The 25121-nt window shown below is 36.8% G+C and overlaps 2 protein-coding genes across 2 annotated transcripts in view; one reads left to right on the top strand and one right to left on the bottom strand.

Annotated features, from left to right (window-relative positions):
- Window positions 1-21056, top strand: part of LOC141834111 (zinc transporter ZTP29-like) — a 35050-nt gene extending 13994 nt beyond the window's left edge. The window contains exons 5-10 of the mRNA XM_074721559.1: window positions 12147-12203; window positions 13128-13168; window positions 13327-13394; window positions 20269-20325; window positions 20421-20538; window positions 20980-21056. Coding sequence (XP_074577660.1) covers window positions 12147-12203; window positions 13128-13168; window positions 13327-13394; window positions 20269-20325; window positions 20421-20538; window positions 20980-21019 — 381 coding nt within the window. The 3' untranslated portion in view covers window positions 21020-21056. The remainder of the gene's footprint in view (window positions 1-12146; window positions 12204-13127; window positions 13169-13326; window positions 13395-20268; window positions 20326-20420; window positions 20539-20979) is intronic.
- LOC141833153 (senescence-specific cysteine protease SAG39-like) lies at window positions 4693-5825 on the bottom strand. The gene is made up of 2 exons (XM_074720538.1): window positions 5369-5825; window positions 4693-5285 (listed from the first exon to the last, which is right to left on the bottom strand). The coding sequence occupies exons 1-2, from the start codon at window positions 5823-5825 to the stop codon at window positions 4693-4695; spliced, it is 1050 nt and encodes a 349-aa protein (XP_074576639.1).
- Window positions 21057-25121: the final 4065 nt, after the last annotated feature.

Raw genomic sequence — 25121 nt, 5'->3', positions numbered from 1 at the left:
GATATCTATGCCCCTTCTAGATATTTATCTGATCAAGGATTATTTACAGATCAATATAACCATTAATCCGTGGGACTTTATCATCAATCACATACGTACAGAAAAGTAAATGATTAATGATAAATATTTACCTTTATGAAATAATTATTCACAAATACATAAAAGTGTCTTGGCACATAGGTGCACACACAAACATTATTAACATAAATTTAAATAAGTATCAATCATTGAAACTTCTCATTTGGGACAGGATATTGCACAAATACTATTCACCAATTGACTGCAATGTCCATTGTGAATTTAATCATTACTATTCAAATTTATCTATTCAAGGATTCCTTAACGATTGGTTTGTTACTCTAGTATAATGCTCTTTCGATACATATTTTTTCTTTAATTTTATTTCATCACTCATCTACTAATTAGAGTATTAGTCAAATGATCTATAATTGAGTCAATTGTTTTTAAGGTATATTCCATTTTGATTGGTTCTATTTGATCCCCAGTCAATTGATTTGCAATTGAGTCAACTACACATTAAGGATGTATCATATTGATTAATTATTTGTTATCTCTAATCGATTGATATTAGTCTAATACATAATCGAATGACATACAAATAATAGCAACAACCTTGTGTTAGGATTGGTGTAGTAGTTAGGGGGAGTGCATGAACACTCATTCTTTTTCGTTCGGGTTCATCTATGGTGCATATTAGCACAATGAGATCTATAAAATAATAATTCAAAATACAAACACAAAGTAGGAACAATACCAACCACATGAAGATATAACTTTTGCTCGAGCCTAAAATATCAACTAATTAGTTGATTGCTTTATTCTCCAATTGATTGTAACTTTATCCACTTAATGGCTCCTTTCCGACATCCACGTGTAGCATCAACTGACTGATGATGCTTTGTCTGACTAATCCCCAGTAAGAAATATAAAATATTTATTGATATTCAGTTAGATTCGACTGCCTAATCCACTATTCCATCAATTAACTGCTATCCTCTTCAACCTCTTCAACTGACTGATCTAAACTTTGAATTTGACCAAATCACAACTTCATTATTTTAGTTTCATCATCAACTACTGTACTTTGCATGTCAAACAACACTCTAATTTCATCCACTCTAAAATTGAATTTATGTCATGCCAAGAGATTTTATATCTTTACGACTTTTTCGTCAACCTTAACTTATCATGGTTTCATCCTTACCTAGTATCGGGTTCACTTAATCCATTAGGACTTTTCGTGTCTTGAGACTCCTTACCTTCGGAACACCTATTGAATTTCAATCAATTTCAATTGTTTAGTCCATGTAGACTCATTTGGATTTCCTCATTGTTAAGTAAGTATTCAATCAATACTTGTTAGAACCGATGGAATCAAAATATTTTCACAATGGCATGATATTATCCACTTTGGGCCTAGCTAAGCCCTCATGGTTTTGTTCTTGGACTCTCCCCAAAAGACCTCATACCAATGGAGATATCTTCCATCCTTTTAAACACATGATCTTTTTCATGTGTTTTAGATGTGGGACTATGTTTGCACCCTTGCAACCCAACAATTCCCCCCTCAAATAAAGGACCACAGACCCCCCTCAAATGGAAAGTCTCCATTTAATGTCCGAATCATCGGCCCACCATGACTTTCTACCTCTCGGTCCACCCGACATACTAGGACTTTCTGCCCCTCAGTCCACCCGACCTATTAGGACTTCCTGCCCAGCCGAAACTAGAACTTTCTGCCTGGTATCTGGTGTTGGGTTGCAAGGGTGCAAACATAGTCCCACATCTAAAACACATGGGAAAGATCATGAGTTTAAAAAGATGGAAAGTATCTTCATTGGGTTGAGGCCTTTTGGGTAGAGCCCAAGAGCAAAACCATGAGGACTTAGATCCAAAGTGGACAATATCATACCATTGTGGAGATACGGACATCCTTTTGGACCCAACAATTGGTATCAAAGCGAGACCGCTCTTCACCGGACTAACCGTCGGATGAGCCATGATCCAGATCTAACCATGTGGGGACCCTCGGGGAAAAACAAAGGAAGTAGGGGAGGCTCGGACCATGAGGGACATGGCAGCCGGACCATGAGAAATGGCAGTCGGACCATGAGAAATGGTAGCGGAGCTTCCAGTGATCCTTTGTTTGAGGGGGGATTGTTGGGTTGCAAGGGTGCAAACATAGTCCCACATCTAAAACACATGGGAAAGATCATGGGTTTAAAAAGATGGAAAGCATCTCCATTGGGTTGAGGTCTTTTGGGTAGAGTCCAAGAGCAAAACCATGAAGCTTAGGCCCAAAGTGGACAATATCATATCATTGTGGAGATATGGACATCCTTTTGGACTAAACATCTGGTCCTCTTGATTCAGACATAGGAGCACCCACTTCCTTTGTTTAAGATTCAACCCACATGGTTAGATCTAGATTATGACTCTTCCGACAGTTAGTCTGTTGAAAAGCGGCCTCGCTCTGATACCACTTGTTAGAACCGATGGAATCAAAATATCTCCACAATGACATGATATTGTACACTTTGGACCTAAGCCCTCATGACTTTGTTCTTGGGCTCTCCCCAAAAGGTCTCATACCAATGGAAATATCTTCCATCCTTTTTAAACTCATGATCTTTTCTTTGTGTTTTTTAGATGTGGGACTATGTTTGCACCCTTGCAACCCAACAATATTGACCTAGTGACTTATCTAAATATATTTCTCAAATATCAAAATATAACCTTTTTTTTATCATGTCCAAGCTAGACCTGATTACCCCAACACCTTATTTTTGTTGGATGCCAAGTTAACTCCTAATCAATTCTATCATCAGTTGATTGCAAATTGCATTAGTCGATTAAATCAAACTACAAACCTAAAATAGATCAAAAATCTTTGTTAAATCTTTACCATTCGACTGATTGAATCATTAGTCAACTATGTTAAATCATAAATCTCTGGACACTCTTTAAGCTTTGCTAGTAAAATATATGCATCTACTGGTTGATTGAGCCAAAATCACAAATTTCTAAATGATCTTTGAGATTTTGCCAATTGATTGTATCCATCAATCGATTGACTATATCCATAGGTCAACTAGACAAAACTATGAAATTAGAATAGATTAGGATTTGACATTTGTTAGTCAATTGACTACATTTATTAATTGACTCCTATACCAATAGACTAGATCTAGTTTTAGTCAATTGGTTTTCACGATACGAATGATTATTCTGATAATTGAGTGTCCTCAAGTAAAATTCTATCCTTGCCCATTGAGTACATATCACTCAACTCTCAGGGGGCGTTTGGTTGAGGGTTATCGTGGATAACCTCAATTATTTATCTAAGGTTATCGATGATAACCTTATTTGGTTCAAGTTATAATCGATTCTCAAATAATACAACATCACTGCCACATCAGCACATATGGATTATAACAAAGAAATGTGATTATCTTAGCAGCCTAAGGATTTCTGAGGTTAGCGAAATTTTTTTTCATGATTACCTTCCGATTTTAAAACTGAATTAATTGAAATGTAATGTGAACCTAATTAAAACTGAATTAATTAATTCAATAAATTTTAATTTAAATATTTATAAATTTAAAAGAGATAATTTATTTTAAATTTTAAAAAATAAAATTAACAAATTATATTTATTAATTTAATAAATTATTTTATTAATATATATAGTTTATTTTGAATTTTAAAAAATAAAATCAATGAATTCTATTTATTAATTTAATAAATTATTTTATTAAAATAATTATATTAATAAATTATTTTATTAAAATAAGATACCAAATTATATTTATTAATCTAATGAATTATTTTATTAAAATAATTATTTTAATAAATTATATTTATTTATTTTAAAATTTTAAAATAAAATTAACAATTTATTTTATTAAAATAATTATTTTAATGAATTATTTAATTAAAAATATATAATTTTATTTTAAATTAAATAATTATAAATAAATTATATTTATTTTTTATATATACTATCAATTTATTATCATCATTAATATTATTAATTTAATTTATCTTATTTTAAAAATTAATTGAATAAAGGATAATATAGTAAATGTCAAATTGATTATGTTTTATTCTTTTTAAATAAATAAATTATACCAAACAATATTAGATTATGTTTTATACCCTATAATCTTATTCAAGTAATTACATAACTAATGTTATATATGATAACTTAAATCAAGCGTACTCTCAGAGTTCACCAAAGCTTACAATCTGTCCAAAAGGTTCTATGCCTTTGAGACTTCCTTGCCAAGTATTCAATCTCCATGATTTGTCGTTGTCAAAAATCCGATCCTTGATTTTTTTAGATGTCCTTGCTAACATATGATTTTCTTGATTAGCTAAGATTTCACACTATTAAAAATTCAGTCCTTAACCTTTTTAACTTTGCCTAACATTTCGTACCCTGACTAATTAGAATTTCATTTTACATAGTATTCTTTCCTGCCATCACATACATTTACAAACTTTCATCAACACTGAAGACCATAAATGGCACACTGAAGAAAGACTATGCGCACATGTCTCTCTGTACACCTTGCGGTAACAATACATACAAATACTAATTGACAACAGGGTCTTTGCACGTAAGGCATGCATGCAGATATATATATATATATATATAGACTAATGACTTCAAGCAGTTGGGTAGGAAGCTTGCATGGCGATACCACACAACCCTTCATTAGCATCCACGTCCCTTTCCATCCTTATGTAGCCGTTCTCCCCCCAATCGGCACCCCAAGAGTTCTTCACCAGCCAGTATTTGCTGCCGTCGCTCGTCGCGCCGTAGCCCACAGCGGTGACGCCGTGGTCGAGATCAGTTCCGCATTCCCCGGTGAAGACGCCGCCGTTGTAGAACTGGAAGGCCGACCCGCTGGCGTCTATCGCCACTGACACCGGCTGGTGGGCCACGGCCTTGCGGAGCGCCGCCTCGTCGTCGGCCGGCACGTCCTCGTACCCACTGATGGCGGCAGCGGAGGGGGAGGATTTCTGCTTGCTGCAGGTGCCGTCGGTGGCCTGGTAAGGGTACTTGGCCTCCGTGGCGATGCCGCCGTTGTTGATGATGAACTCGAACGCGTTGTCCATGAGGCCTCCGTCGCAGCCTTGGTCCTCGCCGTGGACGTCGCAGTCCACCACCTCCTGCTCGGAGAGAGAGATCAACTTGCCGGCAGTGAGCTTGGTGATGCCCTCCATCGCCGCCACGGCGGAGAACGCCCAGCAACATCCTGTTTTGCTCGTGCAAACGCAGATTCAGTTCGAGCAATGATTAACTAAATTGTTCCTCCAAATTAGGCACATATATGCATACCACACTGCCCTTGATCTTTGATGGGAGTGACTGCGCCTTTGGTCCTCCAGTCGACGCTCGCCGGCGTTGCGGACACGTTATCGTACCTGAATCCTCCCTTCCTGATCGGCTTCGCCGCGATCATATTCTTGAAGCCTGTGTAGGAAGCTTTGAACTCCTCGTTGGTCATGTCGGCGAACTGGTTGACGCCCAGCGAGTACTTGTGCTTGCCGGCGGCGTTGAACGAGTCGATGAACTCGACGTTGGACTTGAAGATGTCGAAGCGGCGCTGCTTCTCTGCCTCATCGTGGTAGACGCGCCCGTGGTGCGCCATCCACCGCTCGTGCCTCTCCACCATGGACATGCTCTCTGGATAACTTAGCTTGCGTCCCCAAGCGGTAGTTAATATTACAGCGAATAAGGCCGCCAAGACGAGGCATTGCTTCACGGTGAAGGTGGCGACGGGAATTCTACCCATCAGCTGCTCTCGAAACGCTTTAACAACTGATTAATTAATCAGTTAATGGATCAACTAATTCGAGCTTAGTGAGAGAGATTAAGCGATGGGTTTCGACTATTTATAGCTCTGCTCTGTTCTTGCTACGTGCCGTGGAATACGTTGCGTTGCGAGATTAATTTAATTGGAAGACTCCGTAATTACTGGATTAATCGTGAGCGAGACCCAATGATTACACGTCTCTTCTTTGCGAAGATCGTACGCAGAGTTCTGTTCTTGATTTGAGACGTTGATAATTAGTTAACAATTAATCAGAGTCATTCATGGAGCATCCAGTGAAAGGGACTTTAAATAGATAGAAATCTTTGCACTCAGCTTAAAGCGCTCAAATTCATTGCTTTATTTTTACCACAAGCGAGTTGCTTCTCCGATTATATTAAAATTGTGTTCATATGATTTGATGAAGAAGTAATATATATCAACAACGAATACATAACTATATAATAACTAAAGAGTCATTTTCATGTCATTTCTAATAAAGTATCATATTTAAAAAGACATTCAAAGTATGTCCTACAATGCTCACATGTATATCATCATTTTCATTATAAATCCACCGTTAGATGTGCTATAGTTGAGACCGCAAGCTCGATTTTCCCTTCTCAATCAGTGATGGATCGATTCTATTAAAATCTGACTTTATCCTCACGATGGCAAGATCAAGCCCCTCTCCCTAGTCAGGCCAGGATCGGTCCTTTTAAAATATAACTTTATACTCACGATCGTGAGATCGAATTCTCTCCTAGATCGGGGACGAATTAATAATTTTCACATCATATCTGACAAAGTATTATATTTGAGAAGACATTCGAAGTATGTCGTACAATGCTCACATGTATACCATCATTCTCATTGTAAATCCACTGTCAGATGTGCTACGGTTGAGACCGTAAGATCCTCAGGACCGCAAGATCGATTCTCCCTTCTCAGTCAGGGAAGGATTGATCCTATTAAAATCTAACTTTATCCTCACGACGGCAAGATCAAGCTTCTCTCCCTAGTCAGGTCAGGATCGATCCTGTTAAAATCTAACTTTATACTCATGACCGTGGGATCGAACTTCTCTCCAAGATCGGGGAGGGATCAGTCATATAAAATCTGTCGTTATCCTCACAACCACGAGATTGAGCTTCCCTCCCAGGTTGGGGCGAGATCAACCATATTAAAATCTGGTCATATCCTCATGACTACGAGATCAAGATGGGATCGACCCTATTAAAATCTGGTCTTATCCTCACGACCACAGGATCGAGCTTCTTTCCCCAATTGGGATAGGATAGACCATATTGAAATCTGACCATATTTTTATGATTGCGGGATCAAGTTTCTCTCCACAGTCAAAGTGGGATTAACCCAATATATTAAAATATGAACTTATCCTCATGACCGTGGGATAAAGATTCTCTCCCTAGTCAGGGTGGGGTCATTCCTATTAAAATCTAGCCTTATCCTATCAACTGTGGACTCTTCTCAATTGGGATGGAATTGGTTCTCTTAAAGCTCTTGGTTTATGGTTTTCATATTATTCCCACGATTGTGGGGTCAAGCTCTACTCTCTGGTCAGTGTGGGATCAATGTTTTGGTGTTCTAATGGGCTTGTTTATCTAATGACATTCTCGAGCGAGAAGGTTTCTTGGCCCTATTGTTTCTAACAACCCCATACTTATTCAATCAGATTTTATTCGACTTCGCTCTTCAATCCGACTTAGAGGGGGGCATGTTATGTATCTGGGGAAAACCCATCCGAGTAAAGCACCTCTTATACTGTCCTGTGCAATGATAAGGTTGAGATCAGGGAAGGTCAACTCAGCAAAAGCCTCTTGGTGCGTGGGAGTCACTATGGGCGAGAGCAATGGGGAGTTGTCCTAAGCAACTTCCATGTAGTAGGCATCATGTCCAAATAAAGAGTTGGCCCGAGTTGTTCCCTTGACGAGTGTTATGTCTACATGAAGATATGGAGAAATCATCCTCAGTTGTTCCCTTTACTCGGATGGAAAACCCATTCGAGTAAAGCACCTCTTCTACTGTCCTGCGCAATGATAAGGTTGAGATCAGGGAAGGTCAGCTCAGCAAAAGCCTCTTGGTGCGTGGGAGTCACAATGGGCGAGAGCAATGGGGAGTTGTCCTAAGCAACTTCCATGTAGTAGGCATCATGTCCAAATAAAGAGTTGGCCCGAGTTGTTCCCTTGACGAGTGTTATGTCTGCATGAAGATATGGAGAAATCATCCTCAGTGATTCCCGTGGCGCAACACCGACTAGCAAACTAGGCTATGTAGAAGGTGACATTTGGCTAATGGCTCGACAGTGTCAGATGTATAGCCCAATCACAAGTCACCACTGACACCATACCTTCTTCCATACGGATAGTGGACAGATGGCACTACGCTCATGCAGTCGCCTACATGGCATGCCTGACTGTTAATAGGGCTTGCATGGCATCCCACGTTGGCACCCTCTTTCGTTAGTATTCCAGCCTAATACCATGGATGATCATGCTACCGGTCAATGAATAGGCTAACATACATGCTCCCAAGAGATAATTACTAGAAGGGGGTAAAGAGACCTGAATAGCACTCTGAAAAAGGATTAGCGTGATGTCGGAATGAATCCCTGCAAGTCACTCCGATGCTTAAGTTAGGATTTTGTGAGAGAAAGGAGATTAAGGGCTTGGAGAAATTAGGATTTCATGTGTGCATACCTATGCCCCTAGGTAGGTGCAACCTTTTATTGAGTTACCCATGTGTCAATCTTGGAAACATCAGCGTCTATTTAAGATTTATTCTAAAATACGTGGTACTATTTATGGTATACTTTAATATATGTGCTCTAATTGTCCATGTCTTCCGGGATATTTTTCTTGCAAAACAACCTTAGGATTTTATGATCTTACGGGCGAACCGGCCTCTTGGGCTCAACTTAGAAGTGGATGAAGAGAGACTTGAAGTAGAGATGAGCTCGACGTATAAGACCGAATAGAGGTTGAAGTCAAGACACGAGGCTTGAGGTTGAGGTTAGGATCTAAGGCTTCAGGCTGAGGTCGGGACCCGAGGCTTGAGGTTTAGGTCGATATTTGAGACATGAGGCTGAGGTCGGGACCCAAGGCTGAGATGAGATTGGCGTATGAGACCGAATAGAGGCTAAAGTCGGGACTCGAGGCTTGGGGTCGAGGTCGGAACCCAAGGCTTGAGGTTGGGGTCGAGATCTGAGGCTTAACGACAAGATCGACGCATGAGATCGAATAGAGGTTAGGGCCCGCGAACCCAAGGCTGAGGTTGCCAACTTCCTATCCCTCAAGATTTATCTAATCCTTTTTAATTTTGACTAATAGCTCCACATCATTCCAGATCTCTGGCCACATGGCAGTTGTAGGCTTCCACTATATCACAACCCTCCCCAATTAGTCTAGTCGAAAGAGGTGTAGTCTGATTGACTAGACCGTATTGAGTTGTCCAGGGATATCTAGCTTGACGAGTGATGGGGTGTGTTTGTTTGTTAAATTATTTTTATTTATTTTCTTTGTCTATTTTGTCACTCACACCCTTCAAAATTAAAATTTATAATTAACCAAACCCCTAATTATCGCTTAAGTAACATAGAAGAAGTCCAGGTCATCTCTCATGGAATCAATAATGGAAGTTTATCCAAGACACATGGTGCGAAGTTTTATTTTGTTGACTTTATTCACTTCTAAATATTTACAAAATTCATTCATTAACAATTAAATCCTACCATTACCAAAAGAATATTAATTATACATAACTCACAACTTAAAACCTATTATACATTCCTAATCACAAATTATTCACACAACAACCTATTTATTGATCTAATCATACTTCACATAATTACATTAACATACAACATGAATTCCACATCATACCACATACAACAACTAAAATACAGCATACAACAACTATATATCTACATTTACACAAGCAAGAACCTTTCATTATTCACAAATCATGGCCAACTACAAATTATTATGCAACCTTATCAAACATGTTTCATCCAACAACAACCTATTCTATAATTTTAATTCATTATCAAAGTTTAACATACAACATGGATTTCACATCATGCAGCATACAACAATTAAAAACCACATCAACAGTTAACAATACAACATTCAACAAATACACATAACATACAATACAAAATACTTTATTCATAAACATTAATCAAATTCACAATCATCAATTTACACTTGCATAAAAACAACTTAACATCATGTAACCAACTACAATCAATTCCAAACAACTCATTCAAGATCCAATTCCAATTGAACCAAACAACCACAATTTAAGCAAATCATTCAACATCCAATTCAAGTACTCAATTAAAATCAAACAAATCAACAAAAAGGTGTTTTTGATGGTGTAATCAGAACAGAACAGAGCAAGAACAAGGAAACAAAAAGCTAAGTTAGAATTAGGGTTAGGGTTTTAATTTTTCCCCCAATCGAGCACCAAACAGAGGAAATGGGACTCTAGTGGATTTTGCGCCAACAGGAGTGAAGACCTCGCTCGAGCTGGACTAATTCGGCGAGGATTGATCGGAGAAAACAAGATCTGGAGCTCCTTCCTCTGCCCTAATTCCTGTCGTCCATAAATAGAAAGTCAAAACAAGAAAGAAAATGACAACCTTACCTTGCTTCATCGGTAGATGAGAGATGATCGGAGCTCAGAACAGGATCTTCCCCCACGTTCGAAACCACGTCGGCAAAGGCTTCCGCTGCTCGGAGCTTTGGTGGATGCTGAGCGATAGAGAGCTCACGGAGCAACCACTCACGGCTGACTCCCTATTGTGCGGAAGGGCCGTCGTCACCAATTGCCGGAGCTGGCCACTCTAGCGATCTCCTGCGACTGACGGGGACTGGAAGAACTCTCGCGTTCGCAACCACGTCAACGAGACTCCTACGGTTGCGTCGGCGCTCGTCGACCGCAGCTCCTGCCGCTCGCCACTGATCAGCTAATTGGAATTAGAGAAGGAGGTGATGGAGGGGGAGGGATGGATGGGATGGGAGCTCAGCCGGAATCGCGCGATGAAGGAGAATTCCGAAGAAGAAGAGAAAACCTATAGTCAGCCGAGCCCCCCTTTGACGTGAACCGTCCCCTTTTAAATCTTATGAATCGACGGCTTGAACCCAATGCTCCACTGAAAGCAATATGAACTGAACCGACTGAACCAAACTGAAACCCAAGCTTGAGCCAGAACCGATTTTGAACCTTGTTGAACCAAACTGAATCCAATTTAAACCAGACTTAAACCAGGATTGATTTTTCTCCAAATTAAGCCTGTTTGTGGGCTTTTTGAATTGATTTCCTTAGTCCAATTTCAATTCTTTGCAATTGGGCTTGATTGCAATTGGATTCAAAAATTATTATCTTCATCCTAATTTCTTGCAAAATCAAATACAACAAATTAATACTCATAAATTATCTCAAATTAATAAGAAATAGAAATGAAGACCTAAAATTCATCCAAGATAAAGAAATAAGCTCAAAACCCAATTTATGACATAAAATATGATCAAAACAATCTAATATAACCCTAATTAATTCTGTCAAATAGCCACTTATCATCCGAACACTAATACTGCCTTGTGACTACTAGTTAATTTTTCACAACCCTTGCGATTTGTTCTCTAATCTATCCATGAAATTGAATTTTGAGCATAAAGTTCTTTTATTCTTTATTTTTTTATGTATCCTTCTGACAAATTTCTATCTGAATAAAATGAAAAAGATCTACAGAGTTCTTGGAATCATTTCTGAATAGCTACCTTATGTTTTTTTTCTATATACTCACAAAATAACCAACTATGTTAGAGTATAGTTTCACATAGGGTATTAATTCTAGTACGTTGTAGAGGTTTCTCTCTCTCTCTCTATATATATATATACATATTAAAATATACGTATTTAATGTTATCTTTGCATTGGATTGGGTTCCTCTCACTCTAAACTTCTGAGTGCTCCTATATTTCAGATTTTGGAAGTCTTTTCAATAAAATTGAAGTTACTTCTATATATTGTCAACTCCTTAAAATAATCAGAAGTGCCTCTAGCATTGTTTTCAGTGATGACATGTGATTTTAATCTATATTTCTTTTTCTGTGTTAAAAGAATGTTAAACATAAACAAAATTTATTCCACCTTCAACTGAGAATTTAGGAAATTTTACCAGTGTAATATCTATTGGATCGACCATTCTCTTTCTTTTCCCTTTTCCTCTTATGGTAGCCCTCTATTGATTATTTTACTTCATTGCAACTCTTACAGGGACTTCGAATTGGCATTAACTTGGTTCTGGCTATTGCTCTTCACAACATTCCTGAGGTATAATAAAAGATTATAGTTTGGTCAATCATATTTTAATGCTTCTCAGCTTAATTTTCTTTATGAATAAACATTCAAGCACTGCCTTTCTCACTCGTAATATGCCGAGGAACTTGATCTTTCTATTTTTTGCTTTTTGTTAATAATTGTATGGTTTTTAGTTGAACATAGATCTACCTTTTTTGATCAGGCCTTCAAGGTGGTCTTAGTAGGACCCGAACCAAGTTATTCGTTCTAATCCAGATGCAATTATAAAGATACCCTAACCTACCATGAACCTAGATATAGATATCTATGACATTTATGATTTTGAATTGTGGTAGTTGGAATATGTACCCATATTTTAATTTTTCATAATTTGTCAAACGGATTGGAAAAAGAATTGCAGTGTGCATAATTCTTAGTTACAAACATTGCATTGACCAAAGGTCTGTGCTGAAGTTATCCTACAAAACAAGTACTGACCGTGAAGTCCATTGTTGTGTGGCCAATTAGGAAGCATTAGCCACCATCAAAGAGCATTTTTTTTTTTTTTTTCATACAACAATTGACCAGCATGATCCTCAGGTGGATTGTGACTCATGAAAAAAGATTTAGAGGTTAGGTATGGTTCTTATTGAAATACTTATTATGTTCCAAATTTTCCCTAGGGTAAGTTCTCAGATTACAAGAACACATTATTATTATTGTTGAAATATACATATGAATCATACTCCTTGAACCATATTATCTTTTTTATATTGTTGATGCTACATTTTAGAGCATGATAGACATCCACATTGACTTTTAATATCTAGTTGAATATCATGAGTATTTTCTGATTATCTACCATGATGCAGTTTGGTCAATTTTGATTTTGTAAAAATATCAATTGAAGTTGAGAGTTCATCTTCAATGAACACATTATTATTATTTCCATTACAGGGTATTGCAGTTGCTCTTCCTATCTATTATGCTACTGAAAGGTATTTTTCTGGTGGTATAGATTTTGGTACTTGCTTCTTTTGCCCTATAAATTAACTAAAGTTGAGCAAATAAAAAAAGTGCGTATACTATTCCTATTTTCTTTAGCAAGAAGAGACTAATGCCTTGTCTATTTTGGTGTGGTATCCACATGAACCAGCAAATGGCAAGCTTTCAAACTGGCAGCACTTTCTGGTTTTGCTGAACCCCTAGGAGTGATACTTGTGGGTATGTGCGTATCCCATTACATGTTACTATCTTAATATTTTGGATTGCCAAGGATTTTGTGACTTATTTGGAACTTCCTATATTCGTTTTCGTTTTTCTGGATTTGGACTTAACTTTCTGTTTATTTTGAAAGAATAGCTAGCTATCAGGCAACAAATTTCCTCGTCTTTTGATAAAACATATGTCTACATAGTAGTGTTGACTGCTACAGGAATTTGTCCAGTTGCTACATGTGTCTGATTAGTAGTCATGTTATGTTAATACTAGAGCATCTGTTTATTCACTTGAGAATTCTTTTCGAACTTTTTGAAATTCTTGAGAAAAACTTGTAAGTGATACTTACATTTTTTTTTACCTAAATGGCCAATAAATTAAGAATATCTAGTGATAGATTGATGTTAAGTGTGTCATTTAGAGAAGTTAATACACATTGTCTCCAATAGTCAATCAACACATGATTTCTTTTTGACAAATCATGAAACAAATAAATAATACCTAACTCATATGATGTAACATTCCCCTTCTTTCTTATACTAATAGGGAGACGTTACGTACTTTAAACTTTCCTTAACTTTTACTTATTAAATAACATAATTCAAATAACTTTTCTTTTTCTGTTTAACATGCGGAAGCAAAAGAAATAAATAACTTTTTAGACATAAAATAAATATTTATTTAATTTCTTGATCTTATTCCGCGGTTCCGTCGACATCACACATCAAACACTTTTCCAGCAGCCTCCTCTTTCCTAAAACTTTTCCTTTTATTTATCTGCAATATGAGGAATGCAAACTATAAGCAACGCTTAGTAAGTACATCATCTAACTCACAAAAACCATAGAAAATTTCGTAATAACTGATGCTATTATATGAAAGAAATGCTGGAAATGACATGAGAAAAACTTATATTATATATAAGTGAAAATAAATAAACATCCTTCTTTAGGCCCAGCGAGGTATCACTTAAATTTCTTGTGGGCCTTGTGCCCAGAATTCTTTGTGGGCCTTGTGCCCAGAATTCCTTTTCTTATGAGCCTTGTGCCCAGAATTCTTTGTGAGCCTTGTGCCCAGAATTCCTTTTCTTATGGGCCTTGTGCCCGTGGGCCTTGCGCCCGATACCCGCCTGTCTAAAGTAAAATACTTTTCTTATACTTCTTATATCATGCAATTTGGAAAGAATTAAACAATTTACACATGCTTTAACATAAAATGATGTCATGGAAATAATACTTTATGCATGCTCTACATACTATGGACAGAATAAAGAAAACAACAGAGCAACTCATACTGCATGTGAGAGATGTACTTACTTTCTACGCTAAGTTTCTTACAATTCTTTCGTTAGAATTCTGAAAACGAAGACCTTCTCGGCGATCTTCCTACGTCTATGCGTTCTTCTCGCTTGGGTGAGTCCGGATCTACAAGAACCCCTTGGATCTTCTCTCTCCTTGGTAAGCTACCACCCAAAAGAAGGATTTCCACCCAAAAGGAGGAGGGCGGCGCCGTTTTCGAGGTGGGGGAGGAGGAGTTTCCAAAAAATAATCAAAACCCTCCCTATTTATATTAAGTGGTCTCTAAACTCGACCCGTTTATAAATATAATTCCGTTCTAAATTTTTTAACAAACTCTTCTTGGGCCCCTTGGTTATTGGAATTGTTTTAAGGGTTGCAGATTTCAATAGGTCATGGGTTCGAATCTTGCCTACGCCCTTTTTATATGACAATAACAGAAATTCAGAGATTTGAGTTAAGTTAATTTTTAACAAAAAAATATTGTGGATCAGATTTGCCTTGTAGCGTATGTCTGTCTTTCCTTATGAATTATTATTGCACTCTTTATTCAGCTTAGTGGGAGCCAATTTCAAAAATCTTTTTCTTGATGTGCAAAACTAAAAATCATTCAATTACAAAAGAAATGAGCTAAAAGAAAACTAACATATCTTGTCTTTAGATTTACTTGTTTGATTTCCTCTTATGGAATGAAATGCCATGATTGACTACCAGATCAAAGTTATTTTTTGTATTCTATGCAACAAAAGTGACTTATTGACGTCAGATAGAATAGTGATTATTCTGGAGGCGAAAGATTGGAGGAGAATTGAGGAGAGAATAAGTTCGAGAAATTGAAAAAAACGAATAGAAAGCCACGACGGTACCGCCTCTAGGGTTTTTGCCAAAAAAGAAAAATTTTATTCAATCAACCAAACTGGCCATAAATGGCTAAACACGCCTATAAATAGACTGTAAACCCAAACCCTAACTTGAAAAAGCCAAAAATACCAAATAATTTAAAATAAAAAATTACTATAAATAGTAAAAAATAAATTTGGAGCTACGGACGGAGCACTAAATGATGTCGGATGGGTCTGAAAGTGGGTTGGTACAAGTTTTACCTAATACCGAATAATGGTCTCTGAAAGAGCTTCGATTAGCAACCGATCGTGCCTCGTTCTGATATCTAAGTCAAAAGTTATGACTCGTTGAAATTCGACTCCTCGTGCCACCCCTATATCAGTCGCCCCAAGTTGAAAAGAACTCGTCCTTGAGTTCATAGAAGTATCATCAGCATCCCCTGAATACAAACTCAAATGCTTCACATTAAAAATGTCAGAAGTCTTCAAGTGACTCGGAAGGTACAACTTGTATGTATTGTCATTGATCTTCTGCAGTATCTTACACAATTTCGATCTTTAAGTTTATTATAATCGCCAACCGAGAAATGATCATGAGTCAAAATTGCTTAAGCATAATCACCCATATCAAAAAGTACCTGACGACGATGATTGTTGACCCGAGTCTTATACTTGGTATTGCTGTCATGAATAGTCAGTTTCACTTGCTCCTGAATGCCCCGAAGATACTCTAACATCTCTTCTTCTTTAGGACAAAATCGTCCTATACGGAGAATAGGGGCCAAATCCAACACACTAGATGGGTTATGTCCATAGACAATCTCAAAGGACTTAAACCCGTGGTCCTATTTCTTGATCGATTATAAGCAAATTCTGCTTGAGGTAATGTCAAATCCCACTGCTTCAGTTTAGTTCCTGTCAGACACCTCAGAAGATTGCCCAAACTTCGATTCACCACCTTGGTCTGACCATCTGTCTAAGGATGGTAGGTACTGCTAAAGTTCAACTGTGTTCCCAGTTTTTTCCATAAGCTCTTCTAGAATTGACTGATGAACTTTGTATCATGATCTGAAGTCATAGATCTAGAAACGCCATGTAAACGCACCATCTCTTTGAAGTAAAGATGGGCAATTCGGACAGTATCCATAGTTTTTCTGCAAGCTATAAAATGTGCTATCTTAGAAAATCTGTCAACCAAAATTAGAATAGAATTTGAAGTTTGTTGGGTGCAGGGAAAACCCAATACAAAATCCATGCTGATATCGAACCAAGGAGTTTCAAGAATAGGTAGAGGAGTGTACAAGCTAGTATTTGTCTGAATTCCCTTAGACCGTTGACAAACATAACAACGGTTTACAAAGTGAGCAACATCACTAGTCAACTTGGGCCAATCAGAACGTGCGAAGATGACAACCAGTGTCTTATCACGACCTAAGTAACCCTCATTATGAAGTTCACTGATAATTTGTTGCCTCAATGAATAATTTGGAACGCACAACTGTAATCCACGAAACAGATAATCATTATACAAAATAAAATTATGACGGTGATCATTTCGTACATTTTAAAATATCCTCCCAAATGAAGGATTAGTTGAATGCATATCTACGAAAACTTCAAATCCTGCAACCTTGGTACTCATAGTGGTAAGTAATGAAGAGCGATGGCTCAGGGCGTTTGCAGCGTGGTTCAGGCTCCCTACTTGGTGTCTCAGCGTAAAAGTGAACTCCTGTAAATAAGCCACCCACTTGGTATGCTGCTTTCTCAGCTTGTGTTGGTCATTGATGTACTTCAAGGCTTCGTGATCAATGAATAGAATGAACTCTTTCTGGATGAGGTAATGATGTCAATGTTTCAAGGATTGAACAATGACATAGAATTTTAAGTCGTAAATAGAGTAATTCTTCTTAGATCTGGACAATTTCTCACTAAAAAAAGCAACGGGGCATCCAGACTGACTCAGTACACCCCCAATATCAATGCCAGATACATCATAATTCACCTCGAATAAATGATCAAAATCAGGAAGTGCCAGCATCGGTGCTTCAATCATCTTCTTCTTGACTAGTTGAAAACTAGTCTCTGCTTCTTCAGACCACTTGAAATTACATCCCTTAAGACACTTTGTGATGGGAGCAATCAGAGTGCTAAAGTTTCTAATGAATCGACGGTAGAAAAAAGCCAATTCATGGAAACTCTGGACATCATGCAAGGTCCTTGGTTGAGGCTACTTTAAGACTACGTCGATCTTTGTTAGATCTACGTGAACACTATCAATCGAGACAATAAAGCTAAGAAAAGATACCGACGTAGTAAAAAAAGAATATTTTTTCCTGTTGACGTATATGCACTCCATTATTCATCTTTTCAAAAATAACACGGAGGTGATCAAAGTGTGATATCCACGTTGGACTGTAGATATGTTTCTCATCTATAAATTTGGAAACACAAAGCACGTTAGTATTCTTGGCTGGCGGAATTGGAGTAATTCCGTTCAGTTGTGACATTAATATAATCTTCTTTCCCTTAATGTGTAGAATATAAGTATTCTTTTGGCCATCGTGAATAACACTGTGATCATATTTGTCAAGGTCGTCCCAACAATACATGACATGCATCCATAGCCACCACATCACACTAAACATTATCAAAATATTTACTACCAATAGAAAATATACAAGGCATCATCTATCTACTGTTACCTCATTGTCTTTGTTCAACCATGATAATTTATATGACTTCGGATGATGGTTTGTCTTCAATTGTAATTTTCGGACAGCCTTATCAGACACAACGTTCTCACAACTGTCGCTATTTAATCATCTTGCACACTTTATCAACATTTGTTCAACTAGTGTGGAATATATTGGTTCTCAACCAATCATCTCCCGAGTTGCCCTTTGAAGTGAGTAGACTCTTGCGAACAACTAAAGTTTCATGACCATCGTCATAAAGCACCTTGTCAACTTCATCCTCATCATACACTGGTTTATCAATTGTCTCCTTCTCATCTTCCACGTCGTCTTCGATCAATAAATTTTTACCTTTTTGATTAGCAGTAGAAGGAGCAGACGTCCTGCATTCATTGGCCCTGTGACCCTGTTCATCATAACGATAACATCTAGCAGATTTAGAATTAATCTGTAGTGGCTGCTGTTGTGATTGTTGTTATGAAGGACGTGAATCTTGAGGGCGGGATCGGCTGTTTTGGTCACCTCTAACCATTAGCTTCTGGCTGTGCTATTTTTCAACGGCCAGTGCAGGCTAATAAGCCTCTAAAACGGTCCACAATGAATGAAGACTGAGGACATCCTACAAGGGTTGGCGCAATCGCCCCAAGTATCGTGCCACCATTTGTTCCACTGTCTCTGATAAGTTATTTCGGGCAATCAACTGGTAGGACTCCTCCGTATAACCATCGACTGATCTCACATCTTGCCTTAACATGTAAAGTCGTTGAAACAAAGTTTGAGTGTAGCCGAAAGGAAGGAAGTGAGCTCTCATCTTCTTTTTCATCTTCTCCCAGTCGGTGATCTTGGTCTTGCGTTGTTTCTCTCGTGAGCATCGTAGCTGTTTCCATCATGCGGATGCTCGGCTCTTGAGTTGGATGACAATCAACTTTACTTTCATCCGATCGGACACCTCTTTGTAATAAATTTTTTTTTATTTCGTTGAGCCAATCAACGAATCTTCCTACTTATAAGGTTTCTGAAAACCCAAGTAGATCAACTCTAAAATCGAAGTCTACATACCATTCCTCTTGACCTTAACGCTCCGAGACCCTATCGTGGTGGTGGTAAGGGTTGTCGAAGGTGGATGCAAAATCACGGTCATAACTCCTTTGATCTTCAAAATCCCGTGTCGCCAAATGCTAGGTTAATTGTGCGACTTGCTTTCACAAATCCTCAATCGCCACATCTTGAACGGTACGATTATGGTATTGGGATTCCTCTATCGGAACTTAATTATTGCGACCGCGACTGCCACGACCACGATCACAACGATCTTCCATTGGATCTGATGCGCTTTGATACCAATTGACGCTGGATAGAATAGTGATTATTCTGGAGGCGGAAGATTAGAGAAGAATTGGGGAGAGAACAAGTTCGAGAAAATGGAAAAAACGAGTAGAAAGCTACGACGACGCCTCCTTTAGGGGTTGTGCCAAAAAAGAAAAATTTTATTCAATCAGCCAAACTGATCGTGTACGGCTTAACATGCCTATAAATAAGTTGTAAATCTAAACCCTAACTTAAAAAAGTCAAAAATACCAAAAAAATTTAAAAATAGAAAATTACTATAATTAGTAAAAAATCAGTTCAAAGCCGCGGACAGAGTATTAAATGATGTTGGATGGATCCGAAAGTAGGTTGGTACAGGTTTTACCTAGTACCGAATAAAAGTCTCTGAAAGAGCTTCGATTAGCAATCGACCGTGCCTTATTCTGATATCCGAGTTAAAAGTTATGACCCATTGAAATATAACTCCTCATGTGTCACTCTTGCATCACTTATTCATTTTGTTAAAATGATATCAAATTTTACAAGGCTGCGGAGCATTCTTTTTCTAAGCAGTTGGATTCTTTCATTTTACTTAGATTCCAAATTTGTTGATTTATCCAAACTATTGTTTGTTTTCAGAATTAAGATATGTTCAAATTTGTTGGTGCACCCAGTTTTACATTAACAAAATTTGTTAATAATTATATGCTTACCTTCTGATATGAATGCTTGATTAATGCAGCTTACATTTTCCCAAGACGTTTAAATCCCGAAATTCTGGAAGGGTTACTGGGATCAGGTTGCTTGCCAATTCTTTATCTCCAGAAGTTGACAAAAGATACATACCATTGCTAAATTTTCTAATTGTTGTATTTTCTTTGAACTAATTAATAGTTGGTGGAGTGATGGCCTTCCTCACGCTGCATGAGATGTTGCCTACAGCATTTGACAATGCAGGACATAAACAGGCTGTTCAGGCATTGTTCTTCGGCATGGCTTTCATGTCTGGAAGGTTATTGCTCATCCAAATGCTTTATCAGTTCACTCTCGAACTAAACATCTCGGTTCTACACATGTTCTAAGGAGGTCAAACCATAATGGGCCTATTGAATGATACACTAAGCACCTACATGCAGATAACAACTTCCACACTTAGTATCTTTAATTATTATTCACTCTTTCAAAAGCACAACATCTCTCTCAATGTGTCTATGAACCATGCTTATTTAACCATTGGCTGCATCACAACTCTTAATCAACTAAACTCAAATAGTATCCATATCTAGTATATAAATTGGTTTTGGTCCGAGAAAATCAATAAACTTGAACATTGTAATGTAAGATCAATGTGATTTAACTGTTGTATTTTCTCCTGTTTTGTATTTATCTTTATTCTAACTCACAAGGTACATTTTTTTCAGCCTTTATTTCTCACAAGGTACATTTTTTTCAGCCTTTATTTCTTAGACATCAGTCTGCCAAAGGAGATTTGATTGTAGCTATCTTCCTGTGCATTGTACTTTATTCAAGGGTCTTCTACATTGCAAACACAAAATAGGTTCTTCATCTCCTGATGTCAGTGTACAATTGTAATGTATATGTATTGTTCACTCCTAGTCTCCAAATGGAAAAAGACTACTTTAGCTTTGTATCAATGCATCTTTGAAACTGCCTTCGTATACAAGTGAGCCAGCATGTTCCTCACGCAATTCCTATAGAAGCATCCGCTATAGAAATTGTTGCCAAAAGCCCCTTCATTACCATTTGACTAATTTAAATATCCGTTGCTATCAATTAAAGTTATAATGATGAAGATTCAATCAATCTTGGCAAGGGCCTTCTTCATAATAGTTTTCGTGAAGTGTTAAAATCAAAGCACCAATCCTAAAAGCGATAAAAAAAACTTAACAAAGAATAAACACAAAAAACACACAAGATTTGTAATGGTTCAACCTCAATCTGAGAGCTATCACCACTTGCCACACGGTAAATTTTTACTATATTGAAATCAAGATTACAAAGAGAATTCGCAAATTTAACCTCTCAAAATAATTTTTGTGCACCCACTGTGAATCATCACTTTCAATGATGGCCGCCCATAATTATATGTAAATTAGGGTTACAATTAATATGTGTTAAATATCTAAAATATATTTATATAAAATAATTAGGCTTCACACATATATTAACAATCTCCCACTTGGAGATTAATTCACGATCAATTGGTTTCCATTTGCAACGGTAGTGACTCCTCAGTCCTCAATGGAGAAGTCCAATTAAAGTTGCACACAACTTCAGTTTCTCAACTATCACAGTATGTCAACATATCAACTAGATTACAACTTCGTAGTATCTTTTCAAGAACCAAAATTCCATCCTCTAAAGTTGATCTTATGAAGTGATATTGAACCTATATATGCTTTAATTTGTCCTAGCATGGTAAACAAGATTCTTAGCCAAATGAATGACACTCATACTATTATAATACAACACATATTTTTTATATTTGTGACCCAACTCTTCTAGAAAAGGTTGCAACCAAATTATCACTTTACCAATGTTATTACAACATACTCTACCTCAGTGTTCTTACTGCGCCCAAAGTATAAATAAATCTAATAGTACTTTTTCTACCATCTACGTCACCATATGAGCATCAACATATTCATGCAAGACAAAATCTAACTTTCTAAAGCATAAAACAAGAGTTTTCAATACCTCTTAAATGCAAACAATCTATTTCATTGCCTTCCAATGTTGTTTTCATGAATTACTCATAAACATGCTCGCAACTCCCACTACATGTGCTATGTCTAGTCTAGTGCATAACATTGCATACATAAGACAACTAATAGTAGAAACATAAGGTACCTTATCCATGTAGACTCACTACTCTTCATATAAAGATGACTGATTCTTGAATAGACAAAATCGAATAATCAAAGGTGTGTTTGTTTTTGCTTTATCCATGTTGAATCCTCTACACTTACTTTACATATTCTTCCTTAGATAACTTTAGAACCTCTTTGACCCTAATGAATTAGGATTTATTTTGTAGTATCCAAATCCTTCATTGCAAAGATAGCATATCAAGCTCCAATATATATACTAGCTCCAACAATCAACATATAGTAATAAAATGATATATGAACTATCAAATTTTTTAATGAACAACAGTGATATGCTTGACATTTGAGAAATTTGTTACTGTTCATAAAATTTCAAATTTTTTATACCATTGTCTAGACATCTGTTTTAAGTCATACAAACTCTTTTGAAGCTTGCACACCATTTTCTCCTTTACCTATACCTCAAAGCTATGTGTTTATTGCATGTAAATTTCTTCCTCCAAGTCACCATTAAAAAAGGAAGTTCTTTCATCCATCTGTTGAAGATGCAAATTTTCCTTTGCCACTAACCCAAGAATCATTCTGATTGTTGTTAACTTAACCACTAGAGAGAAAATTTTAGTGTAATCAATTCCTTTCTTTCTATCGAAAATCTTTCACGAATAATGTTGCTTCATCATGCTTTCTACAATCATTTAGTTCTTTTATTTGGTAAACCCACTTATTTTGTAATGTCTTTTCCCCGTGTGGTAGTTCTGCTAATTGTCTTGTTTGATTAAACAACAAAAAATCCATCTCATCTTGCATGGTTGGTTCCCACTTGATTGATTCATCAACCTGCATCGCCTCCTCATAACTTTTTGGCTAATCTCTATCTGTAAACAAAATATAATTAAGCAATGGAGAAAATCTTATAGGTGGTCCGATAGTTCTAGAAGATCTCCTCAATTCTAGCACAGGAGTGATTTTTGGAGCTATATTCTCTTTGGTCTATTGAGAGTACATTTTTTTTTCATTTGTTGAAGCATCTTGTTGCAAATAATTCACCAGAAATTTTTAAGAGTGAACTACCTCAGGACCTTTTACTTTAGAATGTATTTTCTAAATTTTTATCCAACCTCTTGCCAATTGAAATTACATCCCTAATCCAGATGATCTTCTGATTTTGGTCATCCTAGAAACCACAATCAAACTCCTTATCACCATAGCTAAAGAAATATTTCTTAGACTCCGAATCAAGTTTTCTTCTTAGCAAAGGCATCAACATAAACATAAGAGAGGCAACCAAACACTTCCAAAAAAGAATAATTTATCATTTTGCCACTCTAAACCTTGTCTGGTATGTTATAAATTAAAGGTGCTAAGGGACTGCTGTTAATCAAATAAGTTGTGTTAATTGCATTAGCCCAAAATGTCTAATTAGGCAATCCTACATGAATCATCATGCTTCTTATACACTCATTTAAGGTCAATATTTATCCTTTCAGCCACATCATGTTGTTAAGGATTTTCAAGTACATGTTTCATCATCTTGATCCCATTCGTAGCACAGTATTGTTTGAAGTCATCAATAATATATTAACCCCCATTATTAGATTTCAAACACTTTGTTTTTAAAATTATTTCATTTGCTACCATGTCTCTCCACTTTTTAAAAGTATCAAACACATTAGATTTATTTTTTATAAAATAAACTAAGAGAACTCTTGGTAGAATCATCAATGAACAACACATAGTAGTTGGATCCTCTTAGAGAACTCTCAGTCGTAGGCCCCCAAACATCATTATGTACCAACTATAATTTGTCTTCTCTCGTATCTTTTTCAAATTTAGAGACGTTAACTCTTTTTTGCTTTCCAAGAAAGCAACTTTCACATAATCAGAGATCAACATATTTTAACTCTAGTATTTTACCATTCAACACAAGTATTTTCATCCCTTTTTCACTCATATGTCTAAGCCTGTAATGCCATAAATCTGACTTGGCATACGTATCAGCAATAACAATTATACTTTTGCAATTAAAGTCACATAAAGAGTTTCAGTTCTATTGCTATGTGCAACAACCATATAAAATCTTTTGTAGTTTCCATGCACCACCATAAAAAACAACATTATGCCCTTCACCATTAAGTTATGCTACCAAAATTAAGTTTTGCATAAGCTTTGGTACATACACCTTTTATATTTTCCACACAACCCCCTTTGACATCTTCAAACGAATATCTCCAATACCCACAATATCCAAAGGTTCTCCATTAGCCAAATTTATCTTCCCATATTTTCAAGCAGCATAATTTTTCATAATTTTACAATGAACAATATTGTGAAAGGATGCCTCCGAATCTAAAACCCATGAATCAATAAGACTATCAACAAACAAAAATTCACACATCTTGAATCTCATCAATTACTATTTTTGCAGTATTCCCCTTATTCTTGTCCTTCTTTGGTGTTATACAAATTTTTTTTCATATGGCCTTGTCCCCCATGTTGGAAGTTGTTCCATAATCTATCAAAAATTATTGCTAGAGTTACAAGGGGATTATGCTGAATTGAAATTACAAATCTACTTTAGACTTATCTGTGAGATGACCTGAGCGATTAATCTCAAGCTACTAGGCTAGCTCCTAGATTTGTCGAGCTACTTTGAGTGCTTCACGAGTCCGAGTGGAAAGTCACTGAGCTACTCCCCGAATAGGTTATTGAGTACCACGAGGTTCGAGCATTGAGTCGATCAAATGAT

Source organism: Curcuma longa, chromosome 8 (genome assembly GCF_044706935.1).
Source record: "Curcuma longa cultivar G26 ecotype Majalengka, Jawa Barat chromosome 8, ITB_CL_G26_1.1, whole genome shotgun sequence".
Lineage (NCBI taxonomy): Eukaryota > Viridiplantae > Streptophyta > Magnoliopsida > Zingiberales > Zingiberaceae > Curcuma > Curcuma longa.
Note: the sequence above shows the minus strand (reverse complement) of the source record. Positions and strands in the feature narration are given on the sequence as shown.

Coding starts and splice junctions, on each gene's coding strand:
- LOC141833153 (XM_074720538.1), bottom strand. CDS start 5,825: ATGGGTAGAATTCCCGTCGCCACCTTCACCGTGAAGCAATGCCTCGTC. Junction 5,286..5,368: donor CAAAGATCAAGGGCAGTGTG/GTATGCATATAT, acceptor CGAGCAAAACAG/GATGTTGCTGGGCGTTCTCC.